This window comes from Phacochoerus africanus, chromosome 14 (assembly GCF_016906955.1).
Source record: "Phacochoerus africanus isolate WHEZ1 chromosome 14, ROS_Pafr_v1, whole genome shotgun sequence".
Taxonomy (NCBI): Eukaryota; Metazoa; Chordata; class Mammalia; order Artiodactyla; family Suidae; genus Phacochoerus; species Phacochoerus africanus.
In genome coordinates, this window is record NC_062557.1 from 52,846,054 (window position 1) to 52,872,931 (window position 26,878).

Here is a 26,878-nt window from a genome sequence, read left to right on the forward strand (position 1 = left end):
CATTTCTTGGGCCGCTCCAACAGCATATGGAGGTTCCCAGGCTAGGGGTCGAATCAGAGCTGTAGCTGCCAGTCTACCCCAGAGCCATAGCAACACAAGATCCAAGCCTCATCTGCAACCTACACCACAGCTCACGGTAACGCCAGATCGTTAACCCACTGAGCAAGGGCAGGGACGGAACCCGCAACCTCATGGTTCCTAGTCGGATTCATTAACCACTGCACCATGATGGGAACTCCCCCATTTTTATTCTTGATCTCTGATCATCAACAGTTATTTCCCAGGTTTGAATAATCAAGATAACCAACAAAGATTCTTGTATTTTGGACTGAAAAGCCATTAAGACACTAGAACACTAAATCTTTCTGGGTAAAATGTAGGTATTGGACATTTTGTATCTGAAGCAGAGGAAATCCTTGACTCAACACATTTTCCTAGGATTGGAGAAGTCTGTCATTACGGCAGAAAATCCTGAGCCAGGAACAAATGTGGGATGCAGATGCAAGGCTGTGACTGTTTGGGGATCTGGGTCTGGGCCACTGACCTGATTGTGGTATCCGGGGGAAAACTCAGGACCTGCACATAAGTAGACGACCGGAAACAACAGTAAACATTGCGGGATCTGTAGGTAGAGGAGGAAGCGTGGTGAGGAGAGAGAAGTCAGCTTGAGGTAGGAGCTGGGACTGTATCACAGGGCAGGCGATTCCCCTGAGGGACGTGGCCTGACTCTGGCTCTACTGGAACAGAGGGAGGAATAAGGGGAGGACTGGTTGGGAACAGCTCGTGGGGGTGGGGAACATAAAGGCCAGAGAAACACATCAAACGTAACACCAAAGAGAAGGTATCACTGCCGCACACGGAGGTGCCAGCATTCACAAGGACCACTCCGAAGGAAGGGAGGCAAGGCCATCTACACGGATCTGCACCTGGAAACCCGTTTCTCTAACTGGCTAAAGTAGACCCGGGCTCCTGGAAGAAGCCCTAGGGGAGGAGGCAAGTGTGGGTCTTCGATATAAATGTCCAAGTGAGGGGGGAATTCGCAGTCAGCAGTCTCCAGGGCTACAGTGAGCTTCACACACCGTCTCACAGCCCCAGTGCTCCCTGCAGAGGAAAGGGGGGGGGGGGGGGGGGTGTCAGGGATGTCCTTCAGGACCACAAGGTCCCACCCGTCTCTTTCAGACCTTTCCCCAAAGGTGTCATTACCGGCCGCATCCGGAGATGTGACAAAATCTCAGCTGAGAAAGACACCAATGAATCCGTGAAGCTGGAGAGTGAGAAATACAGTGAGAATGGAGGCAGAGAATGGAGTCAGACCCAAGGACACAGAGGAGTTACACTGTCTGCTGGAACATTCTCTATGAGGTCCTGGAAAGCCTCGCCCTGTGTCAAATCACACACTAAAAGTAACAGGGCTCAGGGGAAAAACCAGACTGTGGCAGATGACTCAAAACCTACATGGCTTTGTGCCAGAGGCCTCATCAAGAAGCCCAGCAGAGGTCAATCCCTACTTGTATTTACACCTAGAATCTCAGTCAGTCCATCATTCATAGCTTTATCTGCTGGGCCCAGGCTCCCCTCTTCAAATTATAAGTCCTTGTAAACTTTCACTTCAAATGGAGACTGGTTTTGTAACAACTACACATGTAATCAATGGGGTGTTTGTTTACACAGGGAAGTGTCTCTGCAGCTTCTTCATCTGCACCGCAACTACCCCGGAAAAGCCTACACAAGGAAAGTACAGGTGTTCTGAAGCCACAAGTCAGCCATTTCTTGCACCAAAGGAAGGCCCTTCTTTATAGACTTTCAATTTCTGTCCTTATGTCTTTGTTGTTGTTTGTTTCTTATATTTCCTTTTATTACTAAGGCTCTTCCTGAATTGTGAGAAAGCCTACTCATGATCACTTCAAAACAGTAACATGCTGGGGAAAAAATTAGGTATGAAACACTTGCACTTTACACTGAGGTTGTTCCTCTAGGAGCTAAATCACATCCAAGAAACACTGTAGCAGAGAATGGACTGTTCTCAGAGGAAAAGAGCAGCCAAGTCAGCTGGAGAAACTGGGGGACATTTACCTGTCACTGAGCAGATCGGTCAGGGAGGACTCGGGCAGCGCCCTGTGGGTACCCAGCACCTCTGGGACGTCCTGGGAGCTCTCAAGTTCCAGGGTCCACTCATCCTGGACAGTGAGGCAGGATGCACAGCCAGCTAGCTCCAGGGGTCGCTGCGATATGCAGGGTGAATCACCCCCTTTGAACAGCGCTGGTGTCTGCCAGGAAATAGGAAGAACAGATTACCTCTGAGGTGCCCCGGTCTGAAGAGGTTTATGACGTCCTGCAACCCAATGCTGTTTCTCTCTGGAGCCTGGCGAAGGAAGTGATCCAGACACAGAAAGGTCTTCTATTTGATGAGTTAGATGCACCCTCCTCCTAGGAGACCTAGAACTTCCGCTCCAGACCCTGAGCCAAAAAAAGCTTTCTGGGAAGGATATGGTGAAGTAGGGCACTCACGGAAGGGCCGGAGGCCACGAGTCGGTACACTCGTCCTGGGTGCAAGAACTCAAACCAGCGGACTGAGGAGCCGAGGAAGATGAGGAGAACCTGAGGGGGAGGTCAGGGTTCCTCAGACGGGAGCTGAGGTCCAGGAGGTCAGGCCCCAGGCCCCAGCCAGTTTACCTTCTGCTCTGAGTTTTCATCTTCTGTGGCCTCGGGTGGGCCCCATCCAGTCCCCTCCTTCCTCTGGGTGCCCCCAAGCCAGCTCCCTAATACATGGAAACTGAGGGTGGGCATGGCCACTTTCGAACTGGCTCCCGGGGGGGCACAAAAGTTCCTCTTCATCAGTGCCTCCTTGTGGGACAGCAGGAACAGCCGGCTCTGTCCTAAGTGGGGACCCTCCGAGGGGGAGGGCTCTGTCTGAGGTGCTGCTGAGGAGCTGGCCGAGTGAAGGAGGGGACTAGGCACAGTCAGGATCAGAGCGTCAGCTAGGAGGAACTGGACATAGACTCTGTTGGGAGACAGGAATGCTTCTTAGTGATGTAGCCACGGGGTGTCGTGAGCCCCAGCACTCCACCACCTGCACTGGGCCTGTCCTTGTGCCCTTCCCCTCAGAGACTCAGAGGACAGACGCCACCCAGAGGACCAACCTGGCCTCCTGCTTCTGGATGAAGCCGGTCATGCCCAGCTCCTTCCAGGAAGGGAAGTTGCTCCTGATATTCCTTTCTATGACCAACTGGAACCTCTCTACCCGCACCAGACAGCCTGGAGGAAGAAAATGTTCTACTGTGGCAAGAATGGAGGACTAGGGGATGGGGAGTGAAGCAGGCCACCATGTAGGTCTCACTGTCCCACCCAGGCCAGGGCTGCTCCCCTACACATGCGAAGGCCCAGGCCTGAGCCCCACTTTGGAGGAGCAATACTTCTAAGGAAGAAACTATCCCCGTCTACACGTACAGTCCTCCCCTGGCCCCCGAGGCTGAGAGGCCTTGATTCAACTTTCTGACAAATCCCTAAAACACCTTTCCCCTGCAGAGTTTGACATCTGAGAAACTTTCCCCTGCAGGGTTTCTTTGCCTACAAACTTCAGCAAGCCCAAATAAGACCATTACGCTTCCAAACAAAGAATGGAAGAAATGGAAGTTGTCGACCTGGTGTGTCTGTTAAGAGCTATGGAGGAAGAAGTGAATGTTGGGAATTGTAGTTCCAGCTGGGAACACTTTTCTCCTTCACACCACCAATACTGGCCTCCTAAACCTCTCCCCAAACTTGTGGTCAGCATAAGCCATTCCAGCATCCTAGTAAATCCAAGAGGGCACTTTCTCCAAGCCCTCCGTTCTGAGAACCTCTACCCCACCACCGTCTTCTTTCCACCTCTGAACTCCAAACCTATGAGCCCAGGGTCAGTGAGGGGTTGTGAGGGCTTGGCCAGGAGTAGGCAGTGGAGGAAACCAGTTCGGTCTTGAAGTCGCAGATAACCTTTACGAGATGAAGGCACCAGGACCCCAAGTAGAACCTGTAAGGAGATGAGGTTCAAGGCATCAAGTTTCATTAAACAAACAGACTGAAGGGAGTTCCCGTCGGGGTGCAGCCGAAACAAATCTGACTGGGAACCATGAGGTTGCCAGTTCGATCCCTGGCCTCACGCAGTGGGTTGAGGATCTGGCGTTGCCGTGAGCTGTGGTGTAAGTTGCAGATGTGGCTTGGATTTGGCATTGCTATGGCTATGGCATAGGCCGGCAGCTACAGCTCGGTTTCCACCCTTAGGCTGGGAACCCCCATATCCGCGGATGTGGCCCTAAAAAGACAAAAGATTAAAAAAAAAAAGAAAAAGACTGAACATCTACCACGTGCCAGGTGCTGCGTTAACTGTTAGAGCTACAACGTGAACCAAAAACAAATGGTCTCTGACCTCAAAGAATTTATACTGAAGTGGGGAAGGCAGATGTGAACACACACACACACACTTAGTAGCCAGAGAGAAAACGTGCAAAATGGAGGTTAAAGCTAGGAGACCATGGAGGACCTCCCGGGACATGACAAGGAGTTTGGGTTTGATTTTACATGCACTAGGAGAGATAAAAGATGGATTTAAACTAAGAGTGTAGTAGTCCATGTTACATTTTAACCCACCCCTTCCTAGCTGCTGCTGGAAGGATGAATTCCAAGGAGCCAAGAAGAGATGGAGCAGTTTAGTTAGAAGGCTAGTGCACCCACAATGACAAGAAAGGACAAAAAAAAAAAAAAAAAAGGAGTTCCTGTCGTGGCTCAGTGGTTAATGAATCTGACTAGGAACCAGGAGGTTGCGGGTTTGATCCCTGGCCTCGCCCAGTGGGTTAAGGATCTGGCATTGCTGTGAGCTGTGGTGTAGGTCACAGATGCAGCTCGGATTCCACATTGCTGTGGCTCTGGCATAGGCTGGCGGCTACAGCTCTGATTAGACCCCTAGCCTGGGAGCATATGCCATGGGTATGGCCCTATAAAAGACCAAAAAAAAAGGACTATGGCAGTCGTAGTGAAAATTGCAAAAAGAGGATCCCCCGCCTGCAAGCCCTGAGTGCTGGGGCCCCACTTACCGGGGCCGGGTGGAAGGCAGAGGGCAGCAGACAGAGCCAGGACCAGGCCAGGCGCTGATTAAGTTGGTAACTCGGCAGGTGAGAGGCCTCTGGGAGGGGCAGGAGGGTCTTCGGGTTAAAAGAGGCCCAGGCCTTGCACTTCCCTTCCTCTTTCAGGGCGGCCAGCGTAGGGAAAGAGCAGGGGGTCTGCAGCCGAGCGTACTGTGAGAGAGAAGAGAGATGAGACTACGCATCCCCTGTGCCCCGTGTCCCCCTTCCCCCACATCCTCATACCTTCTGGAGTGGACAGTGATGTGGCTCTTCGAGGATCTCGCTGTGTGTATTCCGACGGGGGAATGTAGGTGGGACAAGAACTTCCAAGGTCGGGGCCAGGATCTGCAGTCCCAGACTGGGGCTCCCGGGAGAGGAATGCTGCAGGAACTGGTGGTGTCTCAGCACGTGGGGACATAGCCTTGGCCAAGGAGAGAGGCTAAGTCACTTCCCGCAAAGACCCTGGGGAATCTGGCTTCCTTGAAGAGGAAGTGTCCCACTCCTGCCTCCTCCTCAGCCCAGACCCTCGTCCTCCTCACTTGCAGGCCAGGTCCGTCAGGGCTGTGGTGGCCCACAGGTAGAGGGGAAGTCCTAACTGATGCTCCCACACCAGCTGCTCATACAGGGAGGCCCCCTGGGCTCGGTGGGAAGACTGAGTCTCAGGCATCTGACAGGAGAAACGCCTGAGCAGAACAGCGCCACGGAGGCAGGAGGCTAGCACCGGCCTTCTCAGCCCCCCGCCCAGTGACTGCAGGAGGTGAACATCCTGAAGCTGGGGAGACAGAAAAAGCGAAAAAGCAACTCAATGACTTAGGTGGACTTAAATGCAGTTTTCCACTGCCTGGGGCCAGGCAGGAAACAATTTCTCCTTTGTCTTGCTTTCCATCACAACCCACTTCCCAGAGGAAGGCCTTCATCTCCCAGGAGCCTCACTCGGTCCTGTGAGGCAGGGGGCTCCTCACCAGGTTACCTGAGATGGTCCTGGCTCTACACCCATGCTTCAGTTCCAGCATCTCCTCCACTTAGAAGGCCCTGCTGGAAAGGAGATATTCCGGGCCCAACAACTCCTCCCAGAGCCCCAAACTCTACTTCTTCCTGATCTGAAGCTCTTTTGTCTGTGCCTGCGGCATGTAGAAGTTCCCAGGCCTGGGATGGAACCCCAGGCACAGCAGTGACAATGCCAAATTCTTGTTTTGTTTTGTTTGTTTTTTGTCTTTTTGACATTTCTTGGGCCGCTCCTGTGGCATATGGAGGTTCCCAGGCTAGGGGTCCAATCAGAGCCGTAGCTGCTGGCCTATGCCAGAGACACAGCAACGATGGATCCGAGCAGCGTCTGCAACCTACACCACAGCTCACAACAACGCCGAATCCTTAACCCACTGAGAAAGGTCAGGGATCGAACCTGCAACCTCATGGTTCCTAGTCGGATTCATTAACCACTGAGCCACGACGGGAACTCTGACAATGTTAAATTCTTAACAACTAAGCCACCAGGAAACGTTACATCTTTTTTTTTTTTTTCTTTTTGTCCTTTTAGGACCACACCCACAGCATATGGAGGTTCCCAGGCTAGGGGTCTAATCGGAGCTGTATGCCAGAACCACAGCAACGCCAGATCCGAACTGCTTCTTCGACCTACACCACAGCTCACAGCAACGCTGGATCCTTAACCCACTGAGCGGGGGGAGGGATCGAACCCTCAACCTCACAGTTCCTAGTTGGATTAGCTTCCATTGCACCACAGGAAAAAAAGACAAAAATAATTTTATTGTAGAGGTGTTAACCTGCTACAAAAAAAGACCAGCCCATAATGGCAGGAGAAGTTACCAAAAGGGCCTTTTTTTTTTTTTTTTTTTTATCTTAGGGCAGCACTCACGGCATATGGAGGTTCCCAGGCAAGGGGTCAAATAGGAGCTGTAGCTGCTGACCTACACCACAGCCACAGCAATGCAGGATCCGAACCACCTCTGCGACCTACACCACAGCTCAGGGCAACACCAGATCCTTAATCCACTGAGCAAGGTCAGGGATTGAACCTGTGTCCTCATGGATACTTGTCAGATTCACCTGCTGAGCCATGACAGGAACTCCTACCGAAAGGGTCTCTTTTGGTCAACAGCCCTGACCTCTCACATACCTCCAGACAAACTCCTCGACGCATGACCCGCCTGAGGCCATGGGATTGCTGGTAGGCAAGGCAGAGTCCCAGCTGCCCGTCCAGCTCATAGAAGCCCGCGGGCTGGTTCAGCACACCAGTGACCTTTCCCTGCAAAGAAGCCAAAGGGCCAATTGATACCTACTCCCTTCCTCTTTGGAGACCCACATTTCCTGCCCCTCAAGCTCGAGGATCTCTCCCTTATGCTCACCGTGTATGATAAGAGTCTGGAGTCCCGGACAAGACCTTCTGGACCCTTTTTGTCTTGGGGGTTGCTGGGCATGGGGAGTGGCTGGGGGCCAGCCTCCACAGGGGGTCCATCCAGCCCCAGTTCTAGTTCTTGCACACACTCTGGTTTCAGTGGCAGCAGCTGGGAGGAGGGACTGGTCATCCAAATCAAGTAACGGTGACCATGGAGCTTGGACACTCGCAGCTCTGTCAGCACATAGGCCCTTCCAGGCCAAAGGGCTCGGTGCCACACCAGCTGGGCAGGGACCTGGCTTGTGCAGAGGCAGGCAACATGGTACATGAGAAGCTTCCCATGATGCTGCCCCTCTGTCAGAGTCCCTCCCCATCATGACTCGACCTCAAAGACCTGCTCCCCAAGAGCCTCTCCTTGCCTCTTTATCCTCCCCATTCGCCAGTTAAATCTCAGGATCTCTCCCCTCTCCTAGGATATGGCAAATATTTCCTAATCCCTCCCCCAAGACATAAACCATCCATCCCTAAACCTTCCTCCAAAATATATATTCTTTCCAGAAAATTCTGCCCTTTTTGTATTTCCCCTATCTCACCTCATACAAATCTACCATACAACTTGCACTTATACACACAGTATACATATGTACATGGAATGCACATGTACACGCTATATATACATATACAGAGTATATGTGTACACAGTGTATATATATGTACACGGTATACACAGGTACATGGTATACATGTGTACATGGTATGTACCCAGTATTGGGACAGATGTTAAGGGAAATATCAGATTGATCTCTCTTCTCCAACATATTTCAACCACTAGGAAACACAGACACCAAGTATTAACATGGAACCATATATGATCAAGTGGCAAACACTTTGGGTAAGGTTGCCGAGAAAGAAAGAGAAGGTAAGGAGGGCTGGAATGATCAGGAAGGCCAAGTGAAAGGAGTGGACCTTGCCAGGGTCCTAGAGGCCATCTCTGAAATCAGTGAAGTGGTCAGGAGAGAAAAGGGTGATTCAAGCAGGAGGCAAAACATAGAAGTGTTACAACTCAGGAGTTCCCGTTGTAGTGCAGCGGAAATAAATCCGACTAGTATCCATGAGGATGCAGTTTCGATCCCTGGCCTCAAGCAGTGAGCCGGGGATCCGGCGTTGCCGTGAGCTGTGGTGTAGGTCACAGATGTGGCTCAGATCCCAGGTTGCTCTGGCTGCGGTTTAAGCTGACAGCTGTAGCTCCGATTAGACCCCTAACCTTGGAATTTCTTTTTTTTCTTCTTTTCTTTTCTTTTTTGCATTTTAGGGCCATACCCAAAGCATATGGAGGTTCCAGGCTAGGGGTCAAATTGGAGCTACAGCTGCCGGCTATGCCACAGCCATAGCAACACAGGATCTGAGCCACATCTGTGACCTACACCACAGCTCATGGCAACGCTGGATCCCCGACCCACTGAGTGAGGCCAGGGCTCAAACCTGCATCCTCATGGTTCCTAGTCAGATTCGTTTCTGCTGCACCACTATGGGAACCCCAAACCTGGAAATTTCCATATGCCGAGTGTGCAGCCCTAAAAATCAAAAAAAAAGAAAACAGGAGTTCCCGTCATGGCGCAGTGGTTAACAAATCCGCCTAGGAACCATGAGGTTGCGGGTTCGATCCCTGACCTTGCTCAGTGGGTTAACGATCTGGCATTACCGTGAGCTGTGTTGTAGGTTGCAGACGCGGCTCGGATCTTGCGTTGCTATGGCTCTGGGGTAGGCCGGCAACTACAGCTCCGATTCGACCCCTAGCCTGGGAACCTCCATATGCCTCGGGAGCGGCCCAAGAAATGGCAAAAAGACAAAAAAAAAAGAAAAGAAAAGTCAGAACTCAGAATGAGCAAGGCAAGGAAAACTGGCCAGGACGGAGGAGGAACATTCTTGGAACTTTCAGAAGACAAGATGGAAGAGTTCAAGGTGAGGAAAAAAACAGAAATAACATGCTGAAGACTTTCTAATCTGTTGGAAAGTGAGACACATCCAAATAGGAAAATAAAAATAAACAGCAGAGGGGGTCATATAGACTGAAGAAGGGTGCTCACTGAAGAATTTAAGCACAAGGAAAAAAGTTACAAAGATAAGACCTTTAATAAATATAACAGTTTTCAAGGGCGTGCTCCTCAATGCATAACAGAGCACCACTGCCATTCTCAGGGGCTAACTCTGGATACTTGAACTTCACAGTCTCCTGTGCTCAGTTTCAGAGACCCCCATTCCTACTCTAAATCCAGCTGAGTACCACCAATCAACCTCAGACATCACAACCTATCATAAAGCAATGCTAAGACCTCACTTACGCTTACTGCTTACGCAAAATAAGCAGTTAACAATGATTTGAGTGAACACATGAATGAATGAATACTGGGGCTTCTGCCCTCCCCCGCTCCCCCTGTGCTCATCAGACTTCCTCTAACCTCCTACCAGGATCTCCCAATATTGCAGCCACTTCTCCTTTATTCAGACATTAAGGTCCTTCCCTTCCTCTGTCCATATACCAGGATCTTAACACCTATCCCCCAAATACTGCCATTTTTGCCCAACCTTCACCCAAATCTACTACATTTCAGCCCTCTGTTTCCTTAACTCTTCTTCTAAGGCAGAGTGCACTGAGGAAGACAGACCCATGCCACCCCAGGACCAAACACTGATGCCAACCCTCTCCAGCTGGCTCTCCATCACTCCTTAGCGATCTCTTATCCTCAACTGCCTAGCACAGAAGTTACCATGACATTTATTCCTCTTTTCAGAGACCAGTCTTTTTTTTTTCTGGGCATAACCTCAGCATGAGGAGGCTCCTGGGATCAGGGAACAAACCCGTGGACAGTGCAGCAACCTGAGCCATAGCATTGGCAACACCAGATCCTTAACCTACTGAGCCACCAAAGAACTCCCAAGGTACAGTCTTTCAAGAGAGGACTTCACTTGGAGTTCCCGTCGTGGCCCGGTGGAATCGAATCTGACTAGGAACCATAAGGTTGTAGGTCCCATTCCTGGCCTTGCTCAGCGGGTTAAAGATCCGGTGTTGCTGTGTGGTGTGGTGTAGATCACAGACACGGCTAGGATCCTGCGTTGCTGTGGCTGTGGTGTAGGCCAGCAGCTGTTGCTAGCCTGGGAACCTTCATATGCCATGGGTGCAGCCCTTAAAAAAAAAAGAGAGAGATGGCCTCACTCCTCTATCACAGAAGAGATTCACTGGGGTCATCTAAAGTGACAATATGGAGTGCCCATCATGGCTCAGGGGTAACGAACCCAACTAGGACTGAGGAGACCAGTTTGATCCTTGGCCTCCATGCCCCCGGTCAGTGGGTCTGGGACCTTGTGTTGCCATGAGCTGCAGACGCAGCTTGGATCTGGTGTTGCTGTGGCTGTGATATTGGCTGGCAGTTACAGCTCCAATTTGACCCCTAGTCTGGGAACTTCTATACACCACAGGTGGTCCTAAAAAGACAAATAAATAAAGTGACAATATGTCTCCAATATATCTCTTTATCTGCCTATAAACATATCAAGATCACTCTACCTTGACCTCCCAGGTTTATTCCAAAGTCTCCCTCCACACCCCAAAGTGCCTCATACATGTATATGTCTCTCAAATTGGAACTGCCAGCCTACACCACAGCCACAGCAATGGAGGATCCAAGCAGAATCTGTGACCTACACCACAGCTTGTGGCAATACCATATCCTTAACCTACTGAGTGAGGCCAGGGATTGAACCCACATCCTCATGGATACTAGTCAGGTTCTCAACCTACTGAGCCACAATAGGAACTCCCACCCCAGCACTTATGATCCTGAACTGTCATCACTGACTCACTTATCCAGCTGAGAGCTTCCAGAGGACAAGAACCATTATCTTATTCAATTTTGTGCTTCTGAATTGACCTAGTTGCTGAGCATGTAGGACACACTCACTAAAGATGATTCTCCAGTCCCAGAAATCCTTCCCTCTCTTCTAGTGATTCAAATCCTTCAAGAACAGGACTTCCCGTGTGGCTCACAACAAATCCTTCAAGAACCAGATGGAGTCTAAACTACCTCATTAGGCTTCCCACCACTTGCTGTAGCAGTTACAACTATACCACACATCTTGGAACTTACACACTGTTTTTGTATTATTCTCTGCTTGTTTTACAATTCAATGTGATATAGAATCTACAATATTTAAGCTTATAAACTACCCAAAGGGCTTACCATACCTCCCCTGCGGAAATTCAAGTGCATTTCAGAGATTTCTCCATTGACATTAAAAAAAAAAAAATGAGGAGTTCCCGTCGTGGCCCAGTGGTTAACGAATCCGACTAGGAACCATGAGGTTGCGGGTTCGGTCCCTGCCCTTGCTCAGTGGGTTAACGATCCGGCGTTGCCGAGAGCTGTGGTGTAGGTTGCAGACGCGGCTCGGATCCCGCGTTGCTGTGGCTCTGGCGTAGGCCGGTGGCTACAGCTCCGATTCAACCCCTAGCCTGGGAATCTCCATATGCCGCGGGAGCGGCCCAAGAAATAGCAACAACAACAACAACAACAAAAAAGACAAAAAGACAAAAAAAAAAAAAAGAATGAGCCAGCACTACCATGCATAAGATTTGAAATTTGGGCAGCTTCTAAGCATTTTTAGCTTCTTTACACTCTAATCATTGTTACTCTAGCTCATAACACATAGACATAGGTAAGAATTCTTACAGTGTTAATAAACTTCATAGTTTCCTTTTTTGATATGCATGTTAGAGAGACTTTTCATCCTTCGAATGCTTTTGAAACATTATTCAAAAAAATGGTATAAATCATGTAACAATAATCAGTGTAAAAATAAATGACTTTAAAATCATACCAGACGATGTAAAAAAGACAGCCACATCGTGGCTCAGTGGAAGCGAATCTGACCAGTATCCATGAGGCCACAGGTTCCATCCCTGGCCTCATTCAGTGGGTTAGGGATCCGGTGTTGCCATGAGCTGTGGTGTAGCCCGCAGATGCCGCCTGGATCTGGCGTTGCTGTGACTGTGGTGTAGGCCAGCGGCTGCAGCTCCGATTCAACCCCTAGCTTGGGAATTTCCATATGCCTCGGGTGTGGCCCTAAAAGGCAAAAAAAAAAAAGACCAAGTGTTTTAAAAAGTACATACATCCCATGTTAAATGCTTTCCTTGGTCATTCCTCCAATGCAGCAGGGGGAAAAATAAGTGATTCTGGTAGTTTTTCAAATTGGGACACAAGATACAAAGATTGTCTCCTGGACTAAGCTGCACAGCAGGAAGGTCTATTCCCCACCTCCCAGACGTAGGGAGGCGTCATCTGGACTCTTCCCTCAACAGCGCGGTTCCAGAAACAACTCTCCCCAGCTGTCCTCCCTGCCTGCATCGTTTCTCCTACAATGTTATCTTTCCTTGTAAGAGTTCGTGTAGCCCTCCCACACCTCTACACCCCTGCATGGACCCTAATCCTCACCTGCACGATGACAGGCACACAGCTGTCGCCTGGGGATGACCCACCCAGAGACAGGACAAAGTAAGCTTGCTTTCGACTTTTCACCAGAGCACTCAATCGAACCAGCTTCCCAGCAAGGTTTGGCTGCACACTTCTGAGCTTGCTTCTAAAAAAGGTAAAGAGAGGAGAGGAAGAAGTCGTTTTTATTTTCCTCTCTCTTTTTTATTTTTGGCCCCATCTGTGGCATGGGGAGGTTCCCTTGCCAGGGATCAAACCCATGCTGCAGTTGCAGCCTGTACCAGCTGCAGCAACACAGGATCCTTAACCTGCTGTGCCACAAGGCAACTCCCTACTTCTCTTCTTACAAACGCCTTTCCTTCCACTATAATCTAGAGTGATGTAAAACTTCCATAGCCCAAAGCCGTTACTCTAAACACCTCCTTCGAACTCTATCTGCCCTTACAGAAGGCACACTTCCATGAAAGAATCCTGCACCTAATTTTCTGAGAGGCCTCATCATTCCCCTTATTTGGACCATTCCATCTTTATTACTCTCAACACCTTTTTTCCCCTCCTTCCACTGACGCATCATGTTCCAGTTTCACAATGCTCCCTCCTCCCCTGGATGGAAGACTTACCTGTGCCTGAGCAGGCGGGAGGCCGTCTCCGGGTAGAGAACAGGGATGGGGGTGAGAGGGCCAGGACTGATGGTCAAGGGAAACACTGGCACAGGGACACCCCAGAGCTCCAGGTGCCCTTCTCCTGAGGGCTTCACTGTAGCAGGGAGGTAGCTCCAACTGGGGAATATAAAGAGATGGCCCAACCAAGAAAGGTCCAGATCTATGAGCTAGAAAATACCAAGGGCAAGGATTAATCAGGACTCTAGCATCCAATCCACCCTCCTCCATCTTTGTTCCCTCAGAGACTTAATTGCCTTGCTCCCTAGAAACCACTCTTGTTAGCATCTGAGACATCTGATGGCCCCTTCCTACTCACCTCACAGCCCAGGGTACCAGTGTTATCTCTTATATAGAGGCTTCCACTCCTGGCCTCTTGTTCCAAGTCCCCTGATAGATCTGTTAATGTCCCTAAAAGTAGCAGGCGCTCCCGGGGCAAGGGGACCCCACGTGGTCCAGCCTCTTCGGCCCAAGTCTGGTACGCAGTACTGCTCCAGGACAAGTGGCTGCAGCACGGGAGACGCTGGTGGGTCCTGAGGTCCTTTACTGAGACAAAGCTGCAGAGTGAAGGGAACAGAGGTTCTGTAAAGCCAGGTCCAACCCCAACAAATCCCCCAAAATCCTCAGGAAAGGTCAGTGGGGAACATGGACTAAGAGAGGAGTCTGTCGGATGGATTAAAGGAGAAAAAGAATCTGACTAGGAACCATGAGGTTGCGGGTTTGATCCCTGGCCTTGTTCGGTGGGTTAAGGATCCGGTGTTGCTGTGAGCTGTGGTGTAGGTCGCAGACGAGGCTGGGATCCCACATTGCTGTGGCTCTGGCGTAGGCTGGTGGCTGCAGCTCTGATTAGACCCCTAGCCTGGGAACCTCCATATGCCATGGGAGCAGCCCTAGAAAAGGCAAAAAGAGCAAAAAAAAAAAAAGGAGAAAAAGTTGGGAGTGAGGGCTTAAGGAAATGAGGATAGAAGGGGTCTAGGTGCAAAGATTCAGCAGTACCTAGGAAAGGCATGGAAGAAAACTTGTGCTGAATGCCATGGTGAACAAGACCATGGCACAGAGAGAGCCCAGAGGACTGGAGTAGGAATGCAGAAGCAGCCTGAGGAGATGAGCACGTGTGGAAAACATTTTAGAGATAATGCAAACTGCTCCCTTGACACCATCTCAGCTCCGAGCTCCCCAGAGGACTCCAGTGGGGGCACTAAAGGCCCCTGCCTAACAGCTCAACCTTACTAGCCCTTCTAGATTAGATTTCTTGTAGACAACATCACAATACTAGAGGATGGCTGCAAAGCTGAGGCTAAGGTTTGAGTTGGTATCAAGAATTCCTCGGCCTCCGCAAAAAAAAACAAAGGGGGTAGTTCCCCAGTGGCTTAACAGGTTAAGGATCTGGTGTTATCACTGCTGTTGCTCAGCCTGCTGCTGTGGTATGGGTTTGATCCCTGGCTCCAGAATTTCTACATGCTGCAGGTGCAGCCAAAAAGAAAAAGAACGGGAGTTCCCATCATGGCGCAATGGAAACGAATACAACTAGGAACCATGAGGTTGTGGGTTTGAGCCCTGGCCTCGCTCAGTGGGTTAAGGACTCAGTGTAGCCGTGAGCTGTGGTGTAGGTTGCAGACGCAGCTTGGATCCTGCGTTGCTGTGGTTGTGGCGTAGGCCAGCAGCTACAGCTCCGAGTGGACCCCTAGCCTGGGAACCTCCATGTGCCATGGGTGCGGCCCTGAAAAAGACAAAAATAAATAAATAAATAAACTTTTTTTAAAAAAAAGGCAAAGACAGAAACTAACTTGCCTTGAGCCCCTGTGATGCACATATTGTACTGGGTCCATTCACACTCAATATTGCATTGAATCTTTACCAAAAACCCCTGTAAACACCACCAATGAGGGAATTTAGAGAGGTTCAAGTACACAGTGGTGCAGGTGGCAAAGCAGGCACATCTCATTCAAAAGTCCATATTCTTTTTTTTTTTTTAGGTCCACACCTGCAGCATATGGAAGTTCCCAGGCTATGGATGGAATCAGAGCTGCAGCTGCTGGCCTGCACCACAGCCACAGCAATGCGGGGGATCCGAGCCCCATCTGTGACCTACACCACAGCTCACAGCAATGCCAGATCCCCAACCCACTGAACAAGGCCCGGGATCGAACCAGCATTTTCATGGATACTAGTTGGATTCACTTCCGCTGTGTCACAATGGGAACTCCCAAAAGTCCATCTTCTTTCTGTCTTTCCCTACTTCTCTAAAAGTCTAGGAAAAAACAATGGGAGAAAATTGTTCCTTTACCCTAGGCACCCTCAGGACAGAAAACAGTAAGGATAGGGGTCATTTTCCTCAGATTCTTCAAGGTCTAGGTCAGAAAACTGAAGGTGTTAAGCTCAAATCTTTTGCACTGGTCATTGCCCCCCAACTTTCAAGGCCCACCAGAGTATCTGGCACCCAGCAGGCACTCGATGAAGGGAAATGGAAAAACGAATAAAATATTTATGTCTGTCAAATAATTTCTGTTTTATCCTCATCCACCATCTTTATGGACTCTTCATTTCTACATATTATACTATCTACTCCACATTTATCTTTTTTTTTTTTTGGCTGTGCCTGTGGCATTCAGAAGGTCTGGGACCAGGACTGAATGCATGCTGCAGCAGCAATCCGCACTATAGCGGAGACAACGCTGATTTCTTTTTTTTTTTTTTTGTCTTTTTTTTGCTATTTCTTTGGGCCGCTCCCATGGCATATGGAGGTTCCCAGGCTAGGGGTCGAATCGGAGCTGTAGCCGCCGGCCTATGCCAGAGCTACAGCAATGCTGGATCCGAGCCGCGTCTGCAATCTACACCACAGCTCACCGGCAACGCCAGATCCTTTAACCCACTGAGCAAGGGCAGGGACGGAACCCGCAACCTCATGGTTCCTAGTCGGATTCATTAACCACTGTGCCACAAGAGGAACTCCAACGCTGATTTCTTAACCTGCTGAGCTATCAGAGAATTCCCCGTTCTACAACTATCTTTCTTGCTCTTTTTTTTTTTTTTTTTTGCTTTTTAGGGCCACACCCATGGCATATGGAAGTTTCCAGGCTAGGGGTCGATTTGGAACTACAGCTGCCAGCCAAAGCCACAGCCACAGCAATGCCATATCCGAGCCACATATGACCCACAGCACAGCTCATGGTAACGCCAAATCCTTAACACACTGAGGAGGCCAGGAATCGAACCTGAGTCCTCAGGGATGCTACTCAGGTTTGTTATCGATGAGCCACGAAAGGAATTCCTCTACACTTATCCTGAAGAACAACAGAAAGCTTAAGAAGGTTCCGAATTTCCTAAAAACAGCTGATTTACCAATTTTCAATTACTGTTCTCGATTTTTCTCTCTTTTTTTCCTTTTCCTTTTCTTTTTTTTTTTTTTTAGGGCCGCACCCTCAGCATATGGAGGTTCCCAGGCTAGGGGTCAAATCAGAGCTGTAGCCACTGGCCTACGGCACAGCCACAGCAACTCGGATCTGAGCAGCTTCTTCGACCTACACCAAAGCTCACAGCAACGCCGGATCCTTAACCCTTTGAGGAGGCCATGGATCGAACCCGAGTCCTCAGGGATGCTAGTAGGGTTCATTAACCACTGAGCCACGACTTGAACTCCTTTTCGATTTTTTCAATTATTCTTGGGAAATAACAAACAAAGCTATGAGTTCCCTTGTGGCACAGCGGGAAGGATCTGGTGTTGTTACCTAAGTGGCTTGGTGGCTGCTATAGCGTGGGTTTGATCTCTGACCCAGGAATTTCGACATGCCACAGGTACTGCCAAAAAAACAAAGCTAAAGAGATTTCTGCCTTTTTATTTTTTAAAGGATAATGATATGTATACTCACAAAAAATCATGGAGCAGTTAAAATAAATGAGCTAGAGTTATAATTGTGAATAAATCTCAGAAGCATAATGTTAAGCACAAAAAGCAACCTGCAGAGGATCTATGAGGTATGTAACATTTATACAAAATCTAAATGTGTGCAAAACTACTGTATATTGCTTAGGAACAGATGCATGTATAAAAAACCATAAAGGTAGTCACAAGGATGATACACCTCACATTAAGGATAGTGGTTACTTCTAAGAGGAGATAAACAGGTTTCTCTTCACAGGACTTTTCAGAGTCTTTAACATGTTAACTTGAGCCTCACATGTCTCCTAGGGAAGGTTATCATATCCAATGTCTCTCAAACTTATTTGGCCATGGAACCCTTTTCTTTTGGTACAAGAGGCTAGAATGGTTTAGGAAATGCTAATGAAGTGTTAAAAAAACAAACAAAAAACAAGGGAGTTCCCACTGTGGCACAGTGGGTTAAGAATCCAACTGCAGCAGCTCAAGTTGCTGCTGAGGCACAGGTTAGATCCCCCGGCCAGCGCCGGGATTAAAGGATCCAGTGTTGGAGTTCCCGTCGTGGCTCAGTGGTTAACAAAGCTGATTAGCATCCATGAGCATATGGGTTCAATCCCTGGCCCCACTCAGTGGGTTAAGGATCCGGCATTGCTGTGACCTGTGGGGTAGGTCGCAGACATGGCTCAGATCCCAGGTTCCTGTGGCTGTGGTGTAGGCCAGAGGCTACACCTCCAATTAGATCCCTAGCCTGTGAACCTCCATATGCTGCAGGTGTGGCCCTAAAAAGACGACAAAAAAAAAAATAAAAAAGAGAAAAGGATCCAGTGTTGCCACAGCTGCAATGTAGGTCACAGCTGTAGCGTGGATTCAATTGCCGGCCCAGGAACTTCCATATGCCTCAGGTATGGCCACAAAACAAAACAAAAACAAATAACTGCACTTGGTCTGTATCTTAGTTTCCTAATACACAAAATGAACTAATATCAAACTCTCTCCCCACTTTGAGGGTTTTCCCCTCATATTTTCTATCTTCTCACACAAAGCCACGCCCCTCTTCCCTATAAACTTGACTTGAACCAATTAAAGAGAACTGCAGGAAAAAGAAAGCAGCTTGATGGATAGTGGGAAAGATTGGCAGAAGGGGGTTTTATTTAGACCACTTTTCCTCCCCTTAGCACGTTTCCCCTCACTCATCTCATTTCCCGCTTTTTATTTTTTGTTAATGTTTTCAGCTGGGCCTGCAGCAGATGGAAGTTCCCTAGTCCACAACTGAACTCGAGCCACAGCAGCGACAATGCCAGATCCTTAACCCAATGGAGCACAAGGGAACTCGTCATTTCCCCCTTTTCAAACAGGTCCTTCTTTTCCAATCCCAAATTTAACTTTCCCCTGAACCCCATCTCCCCTTACCTGTAGCTGAGGGGCAGTGTAAAACCCTGGTTCCTTCCCTGGGATGACCAGATAGTCTTCACATGGTCAATGACCAACTGAGTCAACTGGATATTAGGCTCCTTGCCAGGTGGGCACAGCGTCTCTTGGATGAAGGCCCGGGCAGACTCAAGCCAGGCTTGCTCCTCCTGAGAAAAGTGAAGTTACTTGAAATACCTTCCTGACCATCCTGTTCACCAAGGAAATTTGGGGAAGAATAAAACAGATTTTTCAAAAAAATCAAGAGGGAATGTAAATGAAGATGAAAAGTAAAGGAGTTTGAGTTCCCTTGAGACTCAGAGGGTTGCAGATCCCACGTTATCACTGCTGCAGCTCTGCCTACAGCTGTGGTGTGGGTTCAACCTCTGGTCCGGGAACTTCCATATGACGAAGGTGCAGCCAAAAAAAAAAAAAAAAAAGGAATTTAGAGCTTGGTCTTAGCTCAGCCAATCAACTTAAGACAAGTGGCCATCCAACTTTGGTCTTGCCTCTTTCTTTTACAAAGATGTACCAATCCTTAAAGTGCTCAATTAGAAAGAGCATTTTTTGTGAACCCTTCCCTGAGCATCCCAGGCAGAATGCTGCTCCCTCCTTGGAGCTCCCATGGTACTGTACACACACCTCTACTGAGACAGCGGTATTCCATTTTACATGGGGTCTGAGGAAGTCCCCCTGTGGCACAGTGCGTTAAGGATCTGGCATTGCCACAGCTGTGGTGCAGGTCATAATTGAGGTGTGGGTTTGATCCCTGGCCCAGAAACTTCCACAAGCTGCACGTATGATCAAAAAAAAAAAAAAAAAAAATTCACCCTTGAAAAAAATCCTTTAAATTGCTCTTAAAAAACAGTCCACAATCCTGTACACTAATATGTACATGGAAAAGTGCCTAATAATAGACATTACATAAAAGGACATAGGGGAGTTCCCATTGTGGCTCAGTGGTAACCTGACTAGTATCCATGAGGATGTGGGTTCGATCCCTGACCTCCCTCAGTGGGTTAAGGATCCAGCATTGCCATGAGCTATGGTGTAGGTCACAGATGCGACTTGGATTCCGAGTTTCTGTGGCTGTGGTGTAGGCCAGCAGCTGTAGCTGATTCATCCCCCCAGCCTGGGAACTTCCATATGTCAAGGGTGTGGTCCTAAAAAGCAAAAAAAAAAAAAAAAAACAACTACCTAGACAGAGAATAATTTTTAATCATCCGCCCTCCTTTTCAGTGAAGTGCATACACCTGAGTTCTTATAAGCTAAATATACATAAGATGCAATCCCACTGGAATTGTTTCCTGTTCTTTCTTTGTAGTTAGGATGTGGGCTTAAAAAAAAACTCTAGGGAAGGAAACTAGCTTGGCCCACTCCCAGTGCTGGGCAAGTTTATTTTAAAATTGCAACAGGAGTTTCCGTCGTGGCTCAGTGCTTAACGAATGCAACTAGAAACCATGAGGTTTCAGGTTCGATCCCTGGCCTTGCTCAGCGGGTTAAGGACTTGGCGTTGCCGTGAGCTGTGGTGTAGGTTGCAGATCAGGCTCAGATCCCGCGTTGCTGTGGCTCTGGCGTAGGCCGGTGGCTACGGCTCCGATTCGACCCCTAGCCTGGGAACCTCCATATGCCGCAGGAGTGGCTCAAGAAAAGACAAAAAATAAAATAAAATAAAATAGCAACAGAGTTCAATTATACTTAGGGTTAGGTAGGACCTTTTCCTCCTTGATCCCCAGTGATAATTCTGAACCATTATAGCTCTATCCCTGTTCCTCCAGTGCTCCTCTCTTTAGCCTTTGGTCACTCCTCCACATTCAGTTAACCTTTAGCAACTCAAAAAGAGCTTGAGGGAGTTCCTGTTTCAGCTCAGTGGAAACAAACCCAACTAGTACACATGACGACGCAGGTTCCATCCCTGGCCTCGCTCAGTGGGTTAAGAATCCAGCGTTGCTCTGAGCTGTGGTGTAGGTCACAGACGCACTTTGGACTTGGCGAGGCTGGAGCCAGCAGCTGTAGCTCCCATTTGACCCCTAGTCTGGGAACTTCCATATGCTGCAGGTGCAGCCCTAAAAAGACAAAACAGAAAAGTGCTTGAAAAACTAGTGTTCAAAGTCTAGATGACTTCAGTGTCCTTGTCGATAGTCCTATCACTGACCTTCATCCACCTCAGTCAAACACTCTCTTCATGGTCAGGGTTGTCAAAAACCTGCCCAGGTGGAGTTCCCGTTGTGGTGCAATGGAAATGAATCTGACTAGGAGCCATGAGGTTGCGGGTCTGATCCCTGACCTCACTCAGTGGGTTAAGGGTCTGGCACTGCCATGAACTGTGGTGTAGGCCACAGATGCAGCTCGGACCCTGCGTGGCTGTGGCATAGGCCAGCAGCTGTAGTTCCGATTTGACCTCTAGCCTGGGAACCTCCATATGCAACGGGGGCGGCCCTAAAAAGAAAAAAAAAAAAAAAACCACCACCCTGGACCAGGTAATCACTTAGAATTGCCCACCAACATAATCAAAGCTTGATTCCCACACTTTTCATCTTCCTCTCTGGGTCTTCTCTTTCGCTACTATTCTTGAGGACCTGTCCACTGGCACACTGAATATCAGTTTCTCAATGTGGTATCACTGCCTTAAACTCACCAAAGTTTTGTTAAAATGCAGCTGATTTTTAGGTGATCCCATCTATTGAATCAGAATCCAGGCCCAGGCGTTAAGGGGTGGGTGGGAATTGGTGCCAGAGTGCATACTGAACTTGGATCTTGTAGGAAAAGGATGAAGCTAAAGAGGACATCCACATTTCAGGGTAGAAAAATTTGGTTGAGGATACTATTAGCTAAGTTAATGAACATTAGAAGAGGGGAAGATTTTGTGAAAAGTTCAGTATTGGGCCTGTGTGGTGCCTGTAGGTTAGCCAGGTGGAGAATCTGATAGGCAGATGGATCTAACTAGAGCTCAGGCAGAGCCTCTCAGCTAAAGTAGAGATTTAGGAAAAATCAGCCTCACTGGCTCTTAAAACCAACTAGTGGATGGGGTTGAAAAGAAAGTGTACAGTGTTCTCAAACTTCAGCCTAGACTCAGTATTAATCCGCAGACTTTACTTAATTTCGATTCCATCTCCTAATTATCTTTTTACTCTGTCCTCACCTCTGGAACCTCAACGTTGCTGCCATGGTCGGGGTCAGTACCACCTCTTATCAAATTTAAAACCACGGCCTTTTCTAACGGACTCTCTAGTCCACTCGCTACATTGTTACCTCAGGAAATGAAACCAAATCTCATCCAATCACTCTTCTGCTTAAAACCCTTCAATTAATTCCCAATTATCCTCAGCTGAAGTCACGACGTACCTAGACTTACAAGATACATGACTGTCATTTCCAGGGGGAAAAATTAAAAAAAAAAAAAAAAAAAAGAGAGACCGTCAGCTCTGCCACCTCCACCATCATCCAGTTGACCTTTTTCAGTTTTTCAAAGACACGTTCTCTATCTCTTGCCTTTGAACATGTTTTTGCCCCGGCCTTGAAACTTCTTTTAGAGCCTTTTTCTCTCTCTCCCTCTCTCTCGCTTTGCTGGCTCCTGCACGCATTTGGAGCCTCAGAAGCTTTTCGGGATTATCGGTCACCCTTTCCCCTACAGCTGCGTCAGGGATCTCCCCCAGGAACTCAAAGAGCCACAGTTTGCCGTTAGTCTGCTCCCGGCTTTCTCCTGGGCTTGAAGCCCAACCAGTGGGCAGAGACCTGTTTAGGGTTCACAGCCGCCGCCGCAGGCGTCTCGGACTGAAAACATTCGCAGAATCAGTGGGAGGGGCGGCACGAACCGCCTCACAGACCCCCTCACCCGGCCACAGCCGGCGAAGCCAGAGAGGCAAAGAGGCGAGATGCGGGTTGTACGAGAAGAAAGAAAAGCTGGGACAGACAAGATAAAAAGGGACGAGGGAACGGGACAGTGAGGAGAACTCACGGAGCCAGGCGCCTCAGGCCGGCAGGCCGCCATGACACGCCCGAGATCCCGCCTCCGAAAAGCGCGCCCAGAGCTTGGGGAGGGCTGGGACGTGACGTCATCGGCGGGCGCGTCGCTGGCTCCACCTCCGACTCCTCCCCATTCTGCGTCAGTCCTTCTCTACTCCCGCCTCTGTCCGCTATGCCGGTGGCCCTGAGCTTTTCTCTAGTGACATCTTATTTGGCATCCCTGGGATTGGAACCGAGCTAGTGCTCTGTGGGGCTCCTCAGCACCTAAGCCTTTTTGTGGGTCCATTTCTTGTTTTTAGGGAGTAAGCCTCAGCCTCCACGACTCTCCCTGAGTTCCAAAGGGCTGTTGCTAATCAGGGAAGGGAGGGGTTGCAGAGACCCAGGAGGAGAAGTGCAGCCTTGGGGCAGGGTCCTGGTTCCTCTTGGAGGAATATACATAACAATATCTTTGAGCCTTTCTGTAGAACAAAAACCAGCAACAAATGGAAGAACTACTTGATGAAGCAGTCTTTATTCTGGGAAGAAGGAAGACCACCAGAACCAGTTCTGGGGCCACTAAACAGCAGCTTTGAGAAACAATGCAGGCTTGCCTCTACTGTGATCCTTATCTGTGGCCCTGATCCTTATTCCACTCCTCAAACTCTAAAACCACCTCTTAACCCCTTCCAGAGGGGGTACAGTCTTTAAGGCATTAGCCTGCTGTGGCCCCCTTTGCCTGGCAAAGCAATAAAACTATCTTTTTCTCCTTTAGCTGAAACTCTGTGTTTGTGTTTCAATTCAGCAACAGAATGAGGGAGCTCAGGAACTCAAACAAAGCTGGCCTGGCAGGTGACTCCTAAGTATCCTCCCATCTTCTTGATCCCGCCAAGCAGAGAGAAATGTTTCCTCCTTAAAGCAGCTGAAGCACATCATCATACTTGCCTATGCCCTTAACTCATTGCTGTAGTTATTTAACTGTCTGGCCCAGTTGACTGAATACTTAGGAGCTTTACCCTATACAATTTTTCTTTTTTCTTTCCTTTTTTTTTTTTTTTTTTTAAGGGCCACACCCGCAGCATATGGAAGTTCCTAGGCTAGGGGTCAAATTGGAGCTGTAGCTGTGGGCCTACGCCACAGCCACAGCAACACCAGGTGGGAGCCTTGCCTGCAATATACACCACAGCTCACGGTAATGCTGGATCCTTAAGCCACTGAACAAGGCCAGGGATTGAACCTGTGTTCTCATGGATCCTAGTTAGATTTGTTTCCCTTGAGCAACAATGAGAGCTCTAATTTTTCTTTGTATTTTTGAAACCAAGCTGGGCCCTATGGGGCTACTGGGCACAGACCTTTCTGTGTCCCCCATTTCTTGTTTTTAGGAAATAAGCTTCAGCCTGCAAGACCTTCCCAGTTTCCAAAGGGCAGGTCCAAACATAGGCCAGCAGCTACAGCTCTGATTAGACCCCTAGCCTGGGAACCTCCATATGCCGTGGGTTCAGCCCTAAAAAGACCAAAAACAAATAAATAAAATATAGTAAGTATAAACATTTGAGACAATAAGAGTGCTCTGGTCATAACAGAAAAATAAATACTTTAATTCTACAAGTTATAGTATTCCCTAATTCAACTTCATTTGATGAGCATCTGTTCCTTATTGCATGAACCAATTATGTACTGTGGTACCAAGTTATTTATAAGGAAAAATCTTTCTTTGCTATTATTTCCCATTATGACATCAGCGATGTGTTCCTTTTCTTTTTACTAAAACAACAACAAGAGCTTTCCCCCAGGGAGGCTGAAAGCTCTCCCTCACTCCAGCTGCACTCTCTCCCTTTTTAAACACAAATCAGAGCCTAGTCCAAACCTAATCATTCTTTTTGCATTCAAAATTTCTCAACTCTAGAAGACTCCCCTCTATTTACCAAGTCCACAAAGATGTGCCCTATATCCTGGGATTTACTTCTGATAGTTCACTGGAGGGAGAACTGAGCTTGAGCTACAGTGATCCGAGAAAGATGAACTGGATCAACCACCACATTTATTGGTGTGATTTAAATGCCAAGTTAGGGGAGTTCCCATCGTGGCGCAGTGGTTAACGAATCCGACTAGGAACCATGAGGTTGCGGGTTTGGTCCCTGCCCTTGCTCAGTGGGTTAATGATCCGGTGTTGTGACATGGCTCGGATCCCAAGTTGCTGTGGCTCTGGCATAAGCGGGTGGTTACAGCTCTGATTTGACCCCTAGCCTGGGAACCTCCATATGCCTCGGGAGCAGCCCAAGAAATAGCAAAAAAAAGACAAAAAAAGTAAATGCCAAGTTAGCAGAGTTCCCCTTGTGGCTCAGTGGTAACCAGATTAGCATGTGGGTTTGATCCCTGGCCTTGTTAAGTGGGTTAAGGATCCAGCATTGCCGTGAGCTGTGGTGTAGTTCACAGACGAGGCTCAGATCCTGCTTTGCTGCACGTGTGGTGTGGGCTGGCCGCTGCAGCTCCAATTTGACCCTCTCCTGGGAACCTCCACATGCTGTACCTGCAGACCTAAAAAGGTCAAGTTAGCAGCTTTATCTGCGGCGGCATACAGGATCAAGTGAGAGGGCCACAAAATCTGTCACAGAAGGAGAAAATATGGAGGATTGGGAGCTGTCTCAGGCCCAGAGATTTTGAACAAGCTATGCTTAGCTGGAGATATGGGACCCAAGTCAGGAGAAGAATCAGAGCCAAACAGATGAATCTAGAAGTCATCATGTGAAAGTGAAAGCTGAAATGTTGTGTTACCCTGGGAGGATTAGAATGTGGAGAAGACAGGACCAGTCAGAGCTGTGCAACTAAGTCTCCCAGATGGAGCTGGACATGAGATGCAACCAGGGAGTGTCAGAAGGGAAAGAAGCCCAGGAATGCTCAGATTCCAAGAATCAACAAGTGGCCTCTGTTAGAAGAGAGCCAGAGTGTACAGCCTGGACTCTTACCTACTAAAAAGGTAAAAACTGTCATGTCCCAAGCAGGGCTGGAGTTAGGGTGAGGCAAGTGAGGCACCTAAATTCATCAAGTGTTGCATCTTTAAGTCTCTTACCCTAGAGTTGGCCCTGGAACTGGGAGGGGACTGGAATGTGGGTGGGGATGAAGATAAAGAAAGACTTTCACTTTTTCCTGTGACTGTCTCTGTTGCTTGATTCTTTAAAAAGACCCCTGGGCCGGGTCCTCTGCTCACCCTGGCACACCACTCACTCCAGGTTTCTTGCCCTCAGGCTTTTGATTAGGTTTGGCTAGTGGGAGACATTTAGTTCAGGGATTCAGTACTGGAGGAGAGAAAACCCAGTATATTTCTCCCTCAATACTGTGCTTATGGCAGTGACTTCCTTCGTCTGTTGAACGCCCTTCTTCCATGGCTCCATCTCTCTTCTAGCTGACAACACCATTTCTCCCTTTGTCCCTTCAGGCCTGAAGGTGGCAACCACTTTTTGCTGTTGCCAGGCTCCCACTGGCCCACTGTACTTTGCTGGTTTCCTTAAACCTGCCCATATCTCTTTACCTGGACAATTACATTCTTATTGATTAAACTTTGAGTGTTCCACCTGTGTTCTGATAGGATCCTGAGTAACATGTATATACTATGGGTTGAAAAAGTGTGTGGGCATTCCTGTCCTGGCTTGGCAGTTACCAAGCCTGACTAGCATCCATGGGGACTCAGGTTCTATCCCTAGCCTCACTCAGGGGGTTAAGGATGCAGTGTTGCAGCGAGCTGTGGTGTAGGTCACAGACTAGACTCGGATCCCAAGTTGCTATGGCTGTGGTGTAGGCCAGCAGCTACAGCTCCAATTCGACCCTCAGCCTGGGAACCTCCATGTGCCACGTGTGCAGCCCTAAAAAGACTGGAAAAAAAAAAAGTGTGCAAAAAACACACAAAACCCCAGTAGGTAGAAAGTTCTAAGTGTTTGAGATAAAAAACTAAGGAGTCATTGCATTGAGCCTCAGCTTCCACGTCTGTAAAATGGGGTTTTTGTGACGATCAACTGCGAACAGGTGAAGTGTCTTAATGGGTGTTCAATAAATGCTTTGCT

The 26,878-nt window shown here is 48.6% G+C and overlaps 1 protein-coding gene across 1 annotated transcript in view; it reads right to left on the reverse strand.

Moving 5' to 3' along the window:
* CTC1 (CST telomere replication complex component 1) overlaps positions 1–22,877 on the reverse strand; it is a 24,865-nt gene extending 1,988 nt beyond the window's left edge. Inside the window, exons 1-19 of the mRNA XM_047757651.1 lie at positions 22,837–22,877; positions 21,517–21,654; positions 18,882–19,048; positions 13,914–14,151; positions 13,556–13,764; positions 12,939–13,083; positions 7,463–7,747; positions 7,234–7,362; positions 5,636–5,868; positions 5,340–5,517; positions 5,067–5,267; positions 3,880–4,006; positions 3,141–3,255; positions 2,674–3,001; positions 2,509–2,598; positions 2,074–2,267; positions 1,167–1,264; positions 927–1,101; positions 545–622 (exon numbers count right to left, since the gene is read on the reverse strand). Of these exons, the coding sequence (XP_047613607.1) occupies positions 545–622; positions 927–1,101; positions 1,167–1,264; positions 2,074–2,267; positions 2,509–2,598; positions 2,674–3,001; positions 3,141–3,255; positions 3,880–4,006; positions 5,067–5,267; positions 5,340–5,517; positions 5,636–5,868; positions 7,234–7,362; positions 7,463–7,747; positions 12,939–13,083; positions 13,556–13,764; positions 13,914–14,151; positions 18,882–19,048; positions 21,517–21,558 (3,032 nt within the window). The 5' untranslated portion in view covers positions 21,559–21,654; positions 22,837–22,877. The remainder of the gene's footprint in view (positions 1–544; positions 623–926; positions 1,102–1,166; positions 1,265–2,073; positions 2,268–2,508; positions 2,599–2,673; positions 3,002–3,140; positions 3,256–3,879; positions 4,007–5,066; positions 5,268–5,339; positions 5,518–5,635; positions 5,869–7,233; positions 7,363–7,462; positions 7,748–12,938; positions 13,084–13,555; positions 13,765–13,913; positions 14,152–18,881; positions 19,049–21,516; positions 21,655–22,836) is intronic.
* Positions 22,878–26,878: the final 4,001 nt, after the last annotated feature.